Source organism: Tiliqua scincoides, chromosome 5 (assembly GCF_035046505.1).
Source record: "Tiliqua scincoides isolate rTilSci1 chromosome 5, rTilSci1.hap2, whole genome shotgun sequence".
NCBI lineage: Eukaryota > Metazoa > Chordata > Lepidosauria > Squamata > Scincidae > Tiliqua > Tiliqua scincoides.
Genome location: NC_089825.1, coordinates 73,173,963 through 73,187,585, shown reverse-complemented (window position 1 = coordinate 73,187,585; position 13,623 = coordinate 73,173,963). Strand labels below are relative to the sequence as shown.

At 41.6% G+C, this 13,623-nt stretch overlaps 2 protein-coding genes across 2 annotated transcripts in view; both read left to right on the top strand.

Moving 5' to 3' along the window:
• Nucleotides 1-7,086, top strand: part of UBA6 (ubiquitin like modifier activating enzyme 6) — a 60,702-nt gene extending 53,616 nt beyond the window's left edge. Inside the window, exons 32-33 of the mRNA XM_066628480.1 lie at nucleotides 2,628-2,722; nucleotides 3,663-7,086. Coding sequence (XP_066484577.1) covers nucleotides 2,628-2,722; nucleotides 3,663-3,795 — 228 coding nt within the window. The 3' untranslated portion in view covers nucleotides 3,796-7,086. The remainder of the gene's footprint in view (nucleotides 1-2,627; nucleotides 2,723-3,662) is intronic.
• Nucleotides 7,087-11,523: 4,437 nt separating this feature from the next.
• Nucleotides 11,524-13,623, top strand: part of CENPC (centromere protein C) — a 37,340-nt gene continuing 35,240 nt past the window's right edge. Inside the window, exon 1 of the mRNA XM_066629201.1 lies at nucleotides 11,524-11,763. Coding sequence (XP_066485298.1) covers nucleotides 11,524-11,763 — 240 coding nt within the window. The remainder of the gene's footprint in view (nucleotides 11,764-13,623) is intronic.

Here is a 13,623-nt window from a genome sequence, read left to right as displayed (position 1 = left end):
GAGTAAATATATTTAAAAATTAAAATGCTTCTTAAATATTTTTTATTAATTTTTTAATTATTTTCCAAAATAAAAACAAACAACAAATATAAACAAACACATAACAAACACAAACTCAATACACAACACACACACAAAAACACACCTTTGGAGGGTGCAGGCAATCATATATCAATATATCCAATCAATACATATCTCCTAATCTTGTTCCTCTTCTAGTTTAACCTCTTAATATCATTTATTTATCATATCATATCCTGCACAATATATCATGTATACAATATATTCATCTAAATGCCCTATCTTATATATCTACAACTTCATTTTCAACCAAGCATAAAATGGTTTCCATTGCTCTGTCTGTGTCGGTTTACGCTGTTGATCCAAAATCTCTGTAAGCCTATCCATTTCCGCCACATTCATTATTTTCTCTTAATTCATCTTTCGTTGGAATTTTAATATCTTTCCAGTATCTAGCATATAAAATCCTTGCAGCAGTTAATATCATAACTATATACACATCATTTTCTTTATCTATAATATCTAAGGTGATAGCAAAAATAACTCTGGTTTCAGCGGTATCATATATCCAACAATCCCTTGTATTAGATTCCTTACCATTTTACTTACCTGTATACTTGCATTTTTTTACCATTGGTAAAAAATTACTTCACCATTTTTTACCATTTTTTACCATTCCTTACCAGTATACTTGCATTTTTTTACATGTCCACCATATATGATAAAACGTCTCTTCACATTTACACTTCCAACAATTTTTTTATATGTTCTGATTTATTTTTACCAGTTTTACTGGTGTCATGTACCATCTATAAAACATTTTATTTACATTTTCTTTAAAATTTGTTGCTCTAGTTAATTTTATATTATATTTCCAAATCTGTTCCCATTGTTCTAATGTAATATTATGGCCTATATTTTGCGCCCATTTTATCATACATTCTTTTATTGTTTCTTCATGCATCTCAAAATCCAATATACATTCTTTTGATATATTTTTCTTTTGTTTCTAAGAGTATTCTATCAAATGGCGTCTGTTCTGAATAGAATCCTTCTTGTTTATCTTTCCCAAATTTTGAATCAAGTTGCAAGCGAGTCCACCAATCCATCTCCACACCCTGTCTTAACAGTTCTTCTTTTGTCTTTAATTGCCCATCTTCCTTAATAAACTTTCATATCTAAGCATTTTTGTTGTCTCTGATAAATTCAACCGGGTACATGCTTCTAGCAGTGCCAAAAATGCTTCTTAAATATTGTGGCCCTCAAACTCTGCAGCTCTCTGAAGTTTATCATATGTGGCTCCTAGGTTAAGACCCCTATTATATATACACGCAAAAATTACTGTATTGAACTGAGCTTCATATTTTTCCTATGAAAACATTTAAAGGGATTGGCTGAAATAGTATATTTTCTCTTCTGTAATTCTGTCTATGATTGGTCTAGACCAGGGGTGTCCAAACATTTTGGCAGGAGGCCACATCATCTCTCTGACACTGTGTTTGGGGCCAGGAAAAAAAGAATTACTTTACATTTAAAATTTGAATAAATGTACATAAATGAATTTGTTAGAGATGGAACTTATATGAATGAATGAAGGTCTTGCAGCAGCTCAAGGCCTATAAAAGGCCTTGCACAAAGCAAGCCCAGCCGTTTCTTCGCTGCCACTGCTGCATCACAGATGTGAAACAGCAGGAAGTGGAAGGAGCCCTTATCCCACAGATCAAGTGAGAGGTCAAACAGTCGTCCTCATGCTGAGAGCAGTTTCGTCAGGCCAGCAGAGGCTCATTGGAGACTGGGGGCTCCCCGTGGGCCGGAATGAGAACCCCCGGCCCCCGGGCTGGGGTTTGGGCACCCCTGGTCTAGACCAGAGGTTTTCAGTCTGGGGTGTCGTGATTCCCCAGCCTGTGGGCCCTGGCCTCTTTCCCTTTAAGGGGTGGGGGCAGCCAGGGGGCAGGGAGGAGGCAGCAGCATGATCCCGCCACTCAGGGGGCTGCAGGGGCTTGGCTGTACTTACCAGAGCCTCCTGCAGCCCCCCGGGGGATGCAGGGAGCTCTGCACAGCTGTCTGCAGGGCTCCCCAAAGCTTTAGAAGTGAAAGTGAGCGATTGTGCCACCAAACCGAAAGTAGAGTGCGATTGCTCTACTTTCAACAGGGCTGCAGGGACTGGGATGCACTCACCAGTCCCTGCAGCAGCTATCCTGGGGTGCGGGGAGCCCTGTGTGAGCCTCTGCAGGGCTCCTCAGTTCAGCAGAAGTGAAAGTGGAGCAATCGCACTCCACTTATGGTTTTGTGCTCCACTTTCACTTTTTGCTGACCTGGGAAGCCCTGCAGATGTTTGTGCAGGGCTCCCTGCACCCCAGGATGGCTGATGCAGGGACTGGTGAGTGCATCCCAGTCCCTGCAGCCCCCCTGAGTGACACGATCCTGGGGATCGCATCGCTGCCTTCCCCCTGGCCCTGCTGCCTTCCCCGCAAGGACTTACTGCGGGTTTCAAATTCTGGGAGAGTTTGGAAACCACAGGTCTAGACGCATAGTGTTTTTCATATAGAATAAGTTTGCTTTCTGTGTGATGCCATTCAAAATAGTTTTGCATTTGTCTGTTACAGGAAAAGTATGGAATTGAGCCAACTATGGTTGTTCAGGGCGTTAAAATGCTATATGTTCCTGTAATGCCTGGGCATGTCAAAAGATTAAAACTGACGTAAGTATTAACTAAGTGAAACTCAAGTAAAAGTTTGATATTTGATAAAGGATCTTTCCCCTGGGTATTCTGAAAGTTTTTCTTTAAAGCTGATAAATGGAATGTAGTGTGTTAATTCACAAATAACAGAGAAAGTCAACACAAAAAATTTGCATACCAAAAAATTGTAAAAATCATATGTAAATCTCATTTAGATTGTCAGAAGCTAGTCTTCAGGGGTATTTTATTAGTGTCTGCCTAGGTATTATGGAATAATGTAGATATACAACCTATACTATGATCTATTAAGCAAAACTTAAGGCTAGTTCCAATATATGGATAGTGATACTGCCCCACACATGCTAACTAGAATCTTCGGGTGTTGGCCATGGAAGTCTTAGATCTCTCTACTGTAGATGTTGATGGCAGATTTATGTGCAAGGCTCTGGGTCACAGTCATAGTTTGCTGCGAGAAACAGCAAGATTAAGTGTGACTTAAAGGTTCAGGATTAATTTTTTGTTTCAGTCAATTGGAGAAAATGATATATTGTGATTCCATGTGAGACGCAATCATATATTGGTTCCACTTTTGTAGTTAGAAGGTTAGAGTGTCCAAGTGACCTCATGAGAATGTTGAGCCCTCTCAGAGGTTGAGCAGTACTGTATATTAGTATTCCCAGACTGGCCACCTTTAGGGTGGCTTATAATATAAACAAAACATAAACATCAGAACACTAAAAACAAGGAATGGCAAAGAATAAACCAAAAAAAATCACCCCCAAATCCAAGAAATAGCAAGAGACAGCAACATATTAAACACAATACTAGACAGTATTAAAGCATGTCAACAAAGGCCCACTAAAAGAGAGAGACCAACCATCACAAGATTAGCATTGGACTGGTGTGTACTTCATAGGGCAAGGATTTTTTATTTGTTCTGAAATTTTTATTTGTCTTGTAGGATGCAGAAACTTGTGAAACCATCAGCAGATAAAAAATATGTGGACCTCACAGTGTCATTTGCTCCAGAAACGGATGGCGAGGAAGATTTGCCAGGACCACCAGTTAGATACTATTTTACCCATGGCAACTGATGTTGGCATATTGTTCAGAGCATAGCAGATCACATGAAAGTGTGACATCATGCATTTAAAAATAAAAATGGTACTACATACTTGGTAAAGCCTTAATTCAGAAACAAACAGTTGAAGTTGGTGAACTGCACCGAGGAGCTCAACAGCAAACTGGATTTGCCATGTGTCTGCCTGTAGCATTTTCATAGCTATCTGTACCTAAGGACAGTATGGCTCTTTCTGAAGACACAGACTTGCATTAACCTCTGCAGAAAGATCAGGATGGGCAATGGAAAATCTGCATTGCAGAAGCCAAGTGTTAAATGAGATGGCAATCAAGATTTGAAAGAACTGCCAGTTACACCACCACAAAACTGTTTTCCCCCTCTGCAGTGTTTCACTGCATCTTAGCCCTGAGCCAAATTGTGATGTTACAAGAGCATGACTTTTCCTTGTTTATGTTGTTCCCTCCTGAAACACGTTGGTATAGTTTGTAATATGCCTGTTTGAAAACATTGTCTTGAATAATTTGCAGTGAGGGAAAGTTGAGCTACTGTAAAGTTGTGGTTCCTTACTCTACAAAAGTGTCTGTCTTTTCTATTATACCAGAAGCAATGTAAGATCAAGGAAACAGATTCTATTCTATGCCTATTGCAGGAATTTCCTCCCAAGAATTCGGATTGTCAAGACTGCTTTCTCATACTACTTTAAGACAAGAATTGCTTTTAAGGTGTTGGTCTGAACTGAAAATACAGGTGTCCAACAGTGACATCCTTTCTTCACAAAGCTTTGAAATTTCCGATGTTCTCCAAAAACTTGCATACATGTTTGTTTGCTCAGGGCCAAACTAAACATTTGGCAGTAGATATGTATATCTTAGTATCTGCCCCAGTTACATAGAAAGAGGAATGCAGTATGTGTCTTAGGGCCCAATCCTATCCAGCTTTCTAGCAGCAATGCAGCCACAACAAACGTTCCCTTATTTTTAGGAGGTCTCCATGACTGCCCCACACCTCAGGATGCAGCGCACACCTTGTTGGCATGGCTGCTTCAGCAGTGGAAAGTTGGATAGGATTAAGCCCTTATTTTAAAACAGCAAAAGAAAAATACGGGTGAGGAGTGCACCTTCATCTTGCCCACTTTTCTAGTCTCCCATCCTACATGATTTTCTCTTAACCAAGCTTACTTGTAGTGGAATTTTGCTGATGAAAAATATGGGGAGGTAAGCTGCAGGCAAGAAGGTGTAATACCCCTTACCCACACTCCATTTTTGTGATTGAAATTAAATGCACAGAAGTCTCATTCATTCTATGTGACTGGGGCAGATCTCAATTTAAATACAGATCTGCTACCATCACAGGTAGTTTGCCCTTCAGAGAATACCTCATATACATGATAGACTCATGGAAATCAGCCTGTGTTTGAAATGCAGTAAGAATAGGCCTGAGGTACACAGCACATCTTTTTATGGGTATAAAACTGTTCATCACCTTTAGTGTTGATTCCTGTCACTTAGTGTTCAGGTGAACTAAGCACTAATGATTTGTAGTAATGATATTTCTGTTGTATATGAAAGGTCACCAGAAAGTGATACCTTTGGGTACCAGAAGAATAGATGGATTCAAATTGAATAGGCAATTAAATAATTAAGTCTTTACTGCTATTGTTGCCATATTCTGCTTTTGCTGGCTTTAACGTTTAACACCAGGGTAGTGCTTAACTGCTCGTAGAATCAAGAACATTTCTTTTCTGTCCAAGATGCTGAAAATACTATCAGTGCTATTTATCTGCCACTGTTTGGTTATGTATAGGACCCCTGATACAATGCAACTTTTGAAAATTTCACAATTGCTGTGGGCACAACTCAACATGGATCTAAGCACTCAAGCTCAAATTGGTGGGCTTTGAACATGCTTAACTCTTAACTTGTGGTGTGTGTGTGTTGCAGATTTCTTTTAAAAACAAGCAAAAGCTCTTTCTCCTCTTGGTGTGATAGTTCTGTAAAGAATACTTTGGTACAACATATCTTGCTTCGCTTTTAATGAATTTAATTATAGGACAGCTTAGACATCTAGATTTACACATAATTCAATAGAAAATACAGTGGGGTGGGATGGTGTTGAGGAGAAAAATAACTTTGGCTGTGGCAGTTTGTATGAATGGTGGCACCTCAGTAGCCTAATTTTTGCTTCCTTGTGTCCTTAGTAGCCCTAAATGAGTATGCTGGTGCTTTTCTTGCATTTCATCCACCCCAGTACTAAAAAAGAAGCCAAATCCATTTCAAACATACTTGGCTGTTTAGGAAAAATATATTTCTAAAGTAATTCATCATAACAGACTTGGTTATATCAGTGTGTTCTATTATTTTCCTTACCTTTATGGTCATTATGCAGATAAAGATTACGTACCGCTTGTCTGTTTTCCAACTTCTGTAGGCACTTGAGCACCAAAGATGTATGTGTTCTCTGAACTGAAACCCGTATCAAAATTTATTCCAATATTTGGGTATTAGTCTTAAAATAACTCTTTATAAGTTGTATTATATTTTTCTACAGAATACACAATTTATAGTTTTATCATTTGTTTTGTGGATTTCCTTTGAAAACATGCTGGTTTATTTAATTTTTTTTAACAACTCAATGTTTTTAAAGGCAATGACGGGATAAATAACCAGTGATTAGTAGGGATTGGGGGACACTGCAGATTTGGGGTGTGTGCTGTCATACCAGGAATAGAGGCGTACATTTTAAAATAAATCTGACTGGTTGGTTTTATTTTTTATTTAAATAGTTTGGACAAGGCAAACTACTGTAAACTCATAAGGATTTAGAGGATGGGTAGTAATAAAACAAGGATTCCTGACATGAACTTCCAGTGGGATGTAATGAGTGGTGTTTTTTTTTTTTTGCAATCTGAGTGTGATCATGTCTTGGGCTTTGTTGTCCTTGGGGTTACTAATCAGAGTTCAAAAGTAGCAACAAGACTCTTTGCATTTGCAAACCGCATTTGATGTCATACATCAGTGGACTTTGAAACCGAAGAACCTATTCCACCAAGTCTTCCTTGCAGATTGTACTGTACAGAAACATAAAAAAATGGGGCAGAGTAAACACAACCTTTCTACCTGTTTTGCAGCCCCTTGGTCTGTTTGGAGGATGATTCTACTCACATAAATGATCTTGGAAACAGTGCATTCAATTTACAGAAAATATATATATACAAGGATTCTGTATACTTTGTTTTATCTTGGTTTATTTCAATACACTTTGAAGTGAGTGCAGTTTTTATTTGTGTACACAAAAATGTACAGCCTGAGCAGTTATGAAAACTGCTTTTTGTGTTTTTCATATTAAATTTAAAAATATATGATCAAAAATGTGCATGGCTTTGTCAATAGTTCACCATACAGTATGTTGCAAGCACGTGAACCTTGTTTTAAATTCTGTCACAGCTCACAGAGAGAATGGAGCATGCCATATTTTACGTGTATGAAACTGGGACATCTTCCTGATGTTACAAAGTTTGCTTTCCATTAAGCCTTTATACAGTAATCCTATACCCAGCTGCATGAGGACAGGGTCCCTTAAACCTTGTTTTCGAGAGTCTCTAGAATTCTATTAATATGTCCGTCCGTCCATCGTCCCCCCCGAGTACTGAACATGGTGTAGTTGTTTATAACTAGGAACATGCTTGTTGTAGGTGAGGGGTGTGTGCACACTGGGTAGAGTGACAAGAATTACACCATTCCTGTTGTGCATGCAGAATGCCTTCCATGCCCAGGTGATGTGGAGACACTGGGAAAAGCAACTCAGTTCTTTTCATTCATTTTAATGTGTACAATAAACATCTGTAGGGTGATGAAAGACTCCACTCTGTCATATGTACTTTGTCGTACTCCCTGAGATGACTCCTATCATACAAATGCAGATTTTTTCTTCAGGCATTACAACAGTGGTTCTCAAACGGCAATCTTGGGACCCATCAGAAGTGATATCTTTAAACCTGGAAGTGATGTCATGGCCAGAAGTGACATCATCAAACAGGGAAATTTTAACATATAGACAAAACCAAATCAAATTAAGTAAATTAAAAGCTTTCAATAAGTATAAGTTTAAAAATTTATTTAAAATGAAGAACCCTCCTAATTTTCCCAAACAGTTGCTGATCTGTTTTTTTTTTCTTTTGGTTGGCAACCTTCAGTCTCGAAAGACTATGGTATAAGCCTACAGCACCCAGTATTCCCAGGTGGTCTCCCATCCAAGTACTAACCAGGCCTGACCCTGCTTAGCTTCTGAGTTCAGATGAGATCGGGCATCTGAGGTTGCAATCCTATCCACATTTACACAGTAAGCCCCATTGACCATTAAAAGCATATACACAGTAGCCTATTAAAAGTACAGATCTGTAACGTTACACCAAATGCAGTCATATACCATGGTAGCATCAAGTAATATATTAAAAATAAAATGAACTCACCTGAAATTGGCTTGCGACCCACCTAGTGGGTCCTGACCCACAGAACACTGCATTACAATGACCGTGCATGTATAAGCTCAACTCCCTGTCACTGTATTGTTACCATCTCCTCCATGTTTGCTCATTGAACATGCACTAAGAACGTCTGAAAAAGAGTTTTAATTATTGTTTGATGGTGTCAGCCAGAAATTCTGTGACTGCCAATGTAACTAGTTGGCTTATGTTTCTGTAACTATTGTACTGTTAACTCCACTGCTAGTTGAACATAGTTGCTACTACATGCTGATGGTATTAGCTGTGGCATAGTAGCCACCTTTGGATTGCATTGTCTGCCATTTTCCTGAAATAATGCTTTAGGACAGTTTCCGAAATTGTGGGTCAGGACCCACTTGGTGGGTTGTGACCTGATTTCTGATGGGTTCTGCAGAGCCTCCAATGAAAACATGGGTGATGGAAGGATCAGGTAACTAATTGCCTTGAGGTTATTGCTCTGAGGTTATTCAAAAATCAGATAGCTAAACTCCTGCAGGTTGCAAGCTTGCGTAAATATAGGGAAATCAAGGTTTGAGCACCTTTTGGGGGGGGGGTGTTTTTTCCAAGTCCATCAACGACAGGTAGTGGGGACAGGTGAAGGCTGGGTCACATAACTCAGCCCCTCAAGCCCTGAGGCTATTCATTAGGACTTCCTTATTACAAGATATGGATCAAGATTTTTTGCAAATAAAATACTGTGTAAATTAAAAAAAAATTATAGATCACCTTGTTTTTAAAAAGTATCATAAAACTAGGTGGGTCCCAACAGAGTATCATTTTAAGAAGTGGGTTCCAGTGCTAAAAATGGTTGAGAACCACTGCTTTAAGAGGAACATAGGTAGGGTCTAATGCACATTTGGTCCCTTCTCAGTGATGCAGTCAAATCTCGTTATTAAAAAATATTGATATACTGCTTGTCAACAAGAGTTCACAAAGCAGTTTTCATAGCAAAATAAATGAAAAAGACTATGAATTCTCTAGGACAGGGAAACATCTTTTAAAAAATACTCCCCCCCCCCAAGCAATACTAGCAAGAGCCACTGCAAAAGATGCTAAGGAAGGGGCACCTTCCTTATGAGGAAAGGCGACAGCGTTTGGGCCTCTTCAGCCTAGAAAAGAGGTGCATGAGGGGGGAAATGATTGACACATACAAAATCATGCAGGAGATGGACAGAGTGGATAGAGAGATGCTCTTTACCCTCTCACACAAAACTAGAACCAGGGGACATCCACTAAAATTGAGTGTTGGGAGAGTTAGGACAGACAAAAGAAAATATTTCTTTACTCAGCTTGTGGTTGGTCTGTGGAACTCCTTGCCACAGGATGTGGTGATGGCATCTGGCCTAGATGCCTTTAAAAGGGGATTGGACACGTTTCTGGAGGAAAAATCCATTACGGGTTACAAGCCATGATGTGTATATGCAACCTCCTGATTTTAGAAATGGGCTATGTCAGAATGCCAGATGCAGGTCTCTTGTTGTCTGGTGTGCTCCCTGGGGCATTTGGTGGGCTGCTGTGAGATACAGGAAGCTGGACTAGATGGGCCCTTGACCTGATCCAGTGGGGCTCTTCTTATGTTCTATGTTAGGTAAACAGGGATAGGTTCTCCTCCCCCACCCCCACTCAGAAGGTACATTTTAGACCAATTAAAAAAAATATGAACATACTGTACTGGCAAGGAAACAAGAGTCCACAGAGTCCTGCAAAACCTGCAATTCTAAACTCCACTGAACACTGGAACTTCTGAGCAGACATGCCTAGGATTGTGCTCTAATAAACAGTAATCTCTGACAGATTCGGGCCATCACATTCACCACCATCACATTCACCATGTTGCTTTTTGTGACATGCATTTTTATATGGTTAAATATGAACATGATATAGTCAAAGTGGCCTATAATTAAGATAAACATCTAGCACTACAAGTAAAAACAACCACACCATCAAACATAAAATGTAGCAGTGAATTAATGTCTTTATAAACTTGAAAGATTGCACTGCAAATCAATCTATGTCTACTCAGATTTCATAACAAACCAGCTTCCCTCTTCTATTTCCTGCTTGGTTTTGCCTTTGACAGAGTTTGAGGAGACAGCTGAATGGGGGGTATTTAACAAAAATGAAAGTTTATTATGATTTAAGTCCTATTAAAACTAACAGGGCTTGATTTCAGCTACATGAGACACTGAAGATCTGCAACTTGTGTTTTTTGAACAGGGTAAATGGCAGCCGAGGGCAATTTTTCATTGGTGTAATATATAATTTACACACACACAGTACTGTATATATATATATTGTATGTGTGTGTCTATATTACATGTATAATACAGACACACATAGTATAGTTGGCAACCTTCAGTCTCGAAAGACTATGGTATCGCGCTCTGAAAGGTGGTTCTGGAACAGCGTCTAGTCTGGCTGAAAAGGCCGATTCGGGAGTGACAATCCCTTCCACACTGGGAGCAAGTGCAGTCTGTCCCTGGCCTGTCTCCCTGGCTATGGGCCTTCCTTCTTTGCCTCTTAGCCTCATACTGTTGGCCAAGTGTCTCTTCAAACTGGGAAAGGCCATGCTGCACAGCCTGCCTCCAAGCGGGCCGCTCAGAGGCCAGGGTTTCCCACTTGTTGAGGTCCATCCCTAAGGCCTTCAGATCCCTCTTGCAGATGTCCTTGTATCGCAGCTGTGGTCTACCTGTAGGGCGCTTTCCTTGCACGAGTTCTCCATAGAGGAGATCCTTTGGGATCCGGCCATCACCCATTCTCACGACATGACCGAGCCAACGCAGGCGTCTCTGTTTCAGCAGTGCATGCATGCTAGGGATTCCAGCATGTTCCAGGACTGTGTTGTTTGGAACTTTGTCCTGCCAGGTGATGCCGAGAATACAACAGACACACATACAGTATACACATATATATGCTGTGTGTGTCTGTATATTATATATACTGTATGTGTATGTGTACACACACACACTATATACATGCAGGCATACCTACAGTGCACCCATAGTGCGTGTCTGCACGTCATACCGAATACAATATCTGGCCAGGTGTCCAAAGGCACGAAAGGAGGCGTGAGCGGGACTCGCCGGTCGTACTCCCTCCCTGCGCCCCGCCCCGCCCCGCCCCGCCTTGCGACGCGAGGGCCCGGCCAATGAGCGACTCCCCACAGCCTGCGCGAGGTTTTCAAACGCGGGCGAGGGAGGCGCGCTCCGGGTCGCTGCCGCCGGGCCGAGGGACGTGGCGATGGACTCGCTGGTGAGGGACCCCGGTGCTCTCAGGGCGCTCCTGCACCGAGGCGCTGCCTGCGTCCTTCGCGTGCCGGGCGAGAACGAGGGTCGCGGGTCGGTGGGGAGCGGCCGAGGAGCGGCGCGAGGCTCCGTCTTCATGCGAGGGAAGAGCGCCCCGAGGGCGGAGGCGGTGGGGCGGAGGCCTGGGCGCCCCGAACCCTGCCCGGGCTGCAGTCCTCGCCACACTCGCCTGGGAGTAAGCCCCACTCACTATCATGGGACTTACTTCTGAGTAGACACGCGTGGGGTGCGCTCTGAGTACCTGACTAAGAGAAGTAATGCCTGTCTCCTATGCCTGTCTATAGAGAAGTAAGTCCCATGATAGTGAATGGGGCTTACTCCCAGGTAAGTGCGGATAGGACTGGGCTTTCAGGCTACAATCCTGTCCTCGCTTTCCTGGGTGTAAGCCCCATTCACTATCATGGGACTTACTTCTCGGTAGACATGCATAGGATTGGGTTGTCTGGCTGCTATTCTATCCACAATTACCTGGGAGTAGGCCCCACTGAATATAATGGGGCTTACTTCTGAGTAGACAGGCGTAGGATTGGGCCCTCAGTCGGTCTAGTGCAGAAGTGGCCAAGGCACGTGCCACGTTTTACAGAGAGAATCTCCACCTTAACATCTCTTTTCGCAATTACCACAGTAGCTAAATAGAGCCTCCAGGTTCAAGGGCAGTCTATCTCTTTGCCACAGAAGGTACGGAGCTAGACTCTGGTCCTGTTGGCTCTCTCCCCTGTCCATCACTCTTTCCCCACCTTTCTCCCAGTCTTCCAACCAGAGCAGGTGCAGCCACCCTGAGTGTGCCCGCTGCAGCCTTAGAAACTTGGAAGTGTGCTGTGTTAAGGAGTACAAAAGAAATTAACCAAACCATAAACTGCTCTGATGCTTTCTTATTGTTTAAATATATATATTTCAAAAATATATGGTGACTTTGCATATGCCACTCAGAAAGTAAGTGTCTATGTACCACTAGTGGCACATGTGCTGTGGGCTGGCCACCCCTGGTCTGGCAGGTGGGCTGGCTCTCCCCTTCTATTAATTTACTCTGGGGTAGCCTGCTGTAACCCACATTGATTTAGAGCCCAATTCTATGAAAGTCTAGTCAGAAGTAAGTTCCATTATAACCAGTGGGGCTTACTCCCAGGTAAATGTGGATAGGATTGCAGCTTTAAACAGCCTGTTCCCTGTAATAGTGTCTTCTGTAGTAACACTGCAGCTTCAGAAACCAACGGACCATAACAGTTTCCTGCATGTGTTAAACCTGAGAATATTTTGTGCCTTTAATTTCATAGTGATGCTGATTTTACTTATAGAATACATCCAGTTCAAGCATGTTTAGACACATTTACTATCTGGATAATAGAAAAGATGCTTTCCTTCCATTGTCTAGTCTCTCAAAAAACATTGCTAACATCTCCCTAAACATCCAAGCAGAGTCAGTGTTTTAGCAGGGAGAGGCAATAAAAAAGATGAAAAGATATTTAAGGACAGCACGGAGTGATGGCATTTTGCTAATTATAAGTTTATCATACCAGTAGTTTGGGCAGAATTTATTTTCTGGATTGGTGTGTTGTGCTGGTGCATGCAGTGTAGCATAGTGCCTGAGCTATGGATCAGGTCTTCCTTGGTTTAGAATAGATCTTGTCTCCTGCGAACTCACTAGGTGGCCTTGGGCAAGCCAATCCCTCTCAGCCTTGGTTTCCCAGCTGCAATATGGGAAAAAATATGTACTCACTTCAAAGGTTTTTATAAGGATTCCATAAAGTCATGCAAACAGCACTGGAAACAGGGCTATGCTGGGAAGAATAGGGAGAAGTATCTGTCTGACCGAGTAGACAGAGCTCTAGTAACAAGTGAAACAACTTCCAGAATAACTACAGCATCTGAATTGGAATGTATGTGAATGTGTTTTTTTGCAAAGTGCTTAGCAGACTGGGTATAGTGAATGTTAGGGTTCTATGCCATCTTCCCTCTGCTCAAATTGTAGAGGATCTATAACTACTTCAAAAAGCTCTGCTGGACAGTACTGCATTGGTAGTATAGATCCCTTTGC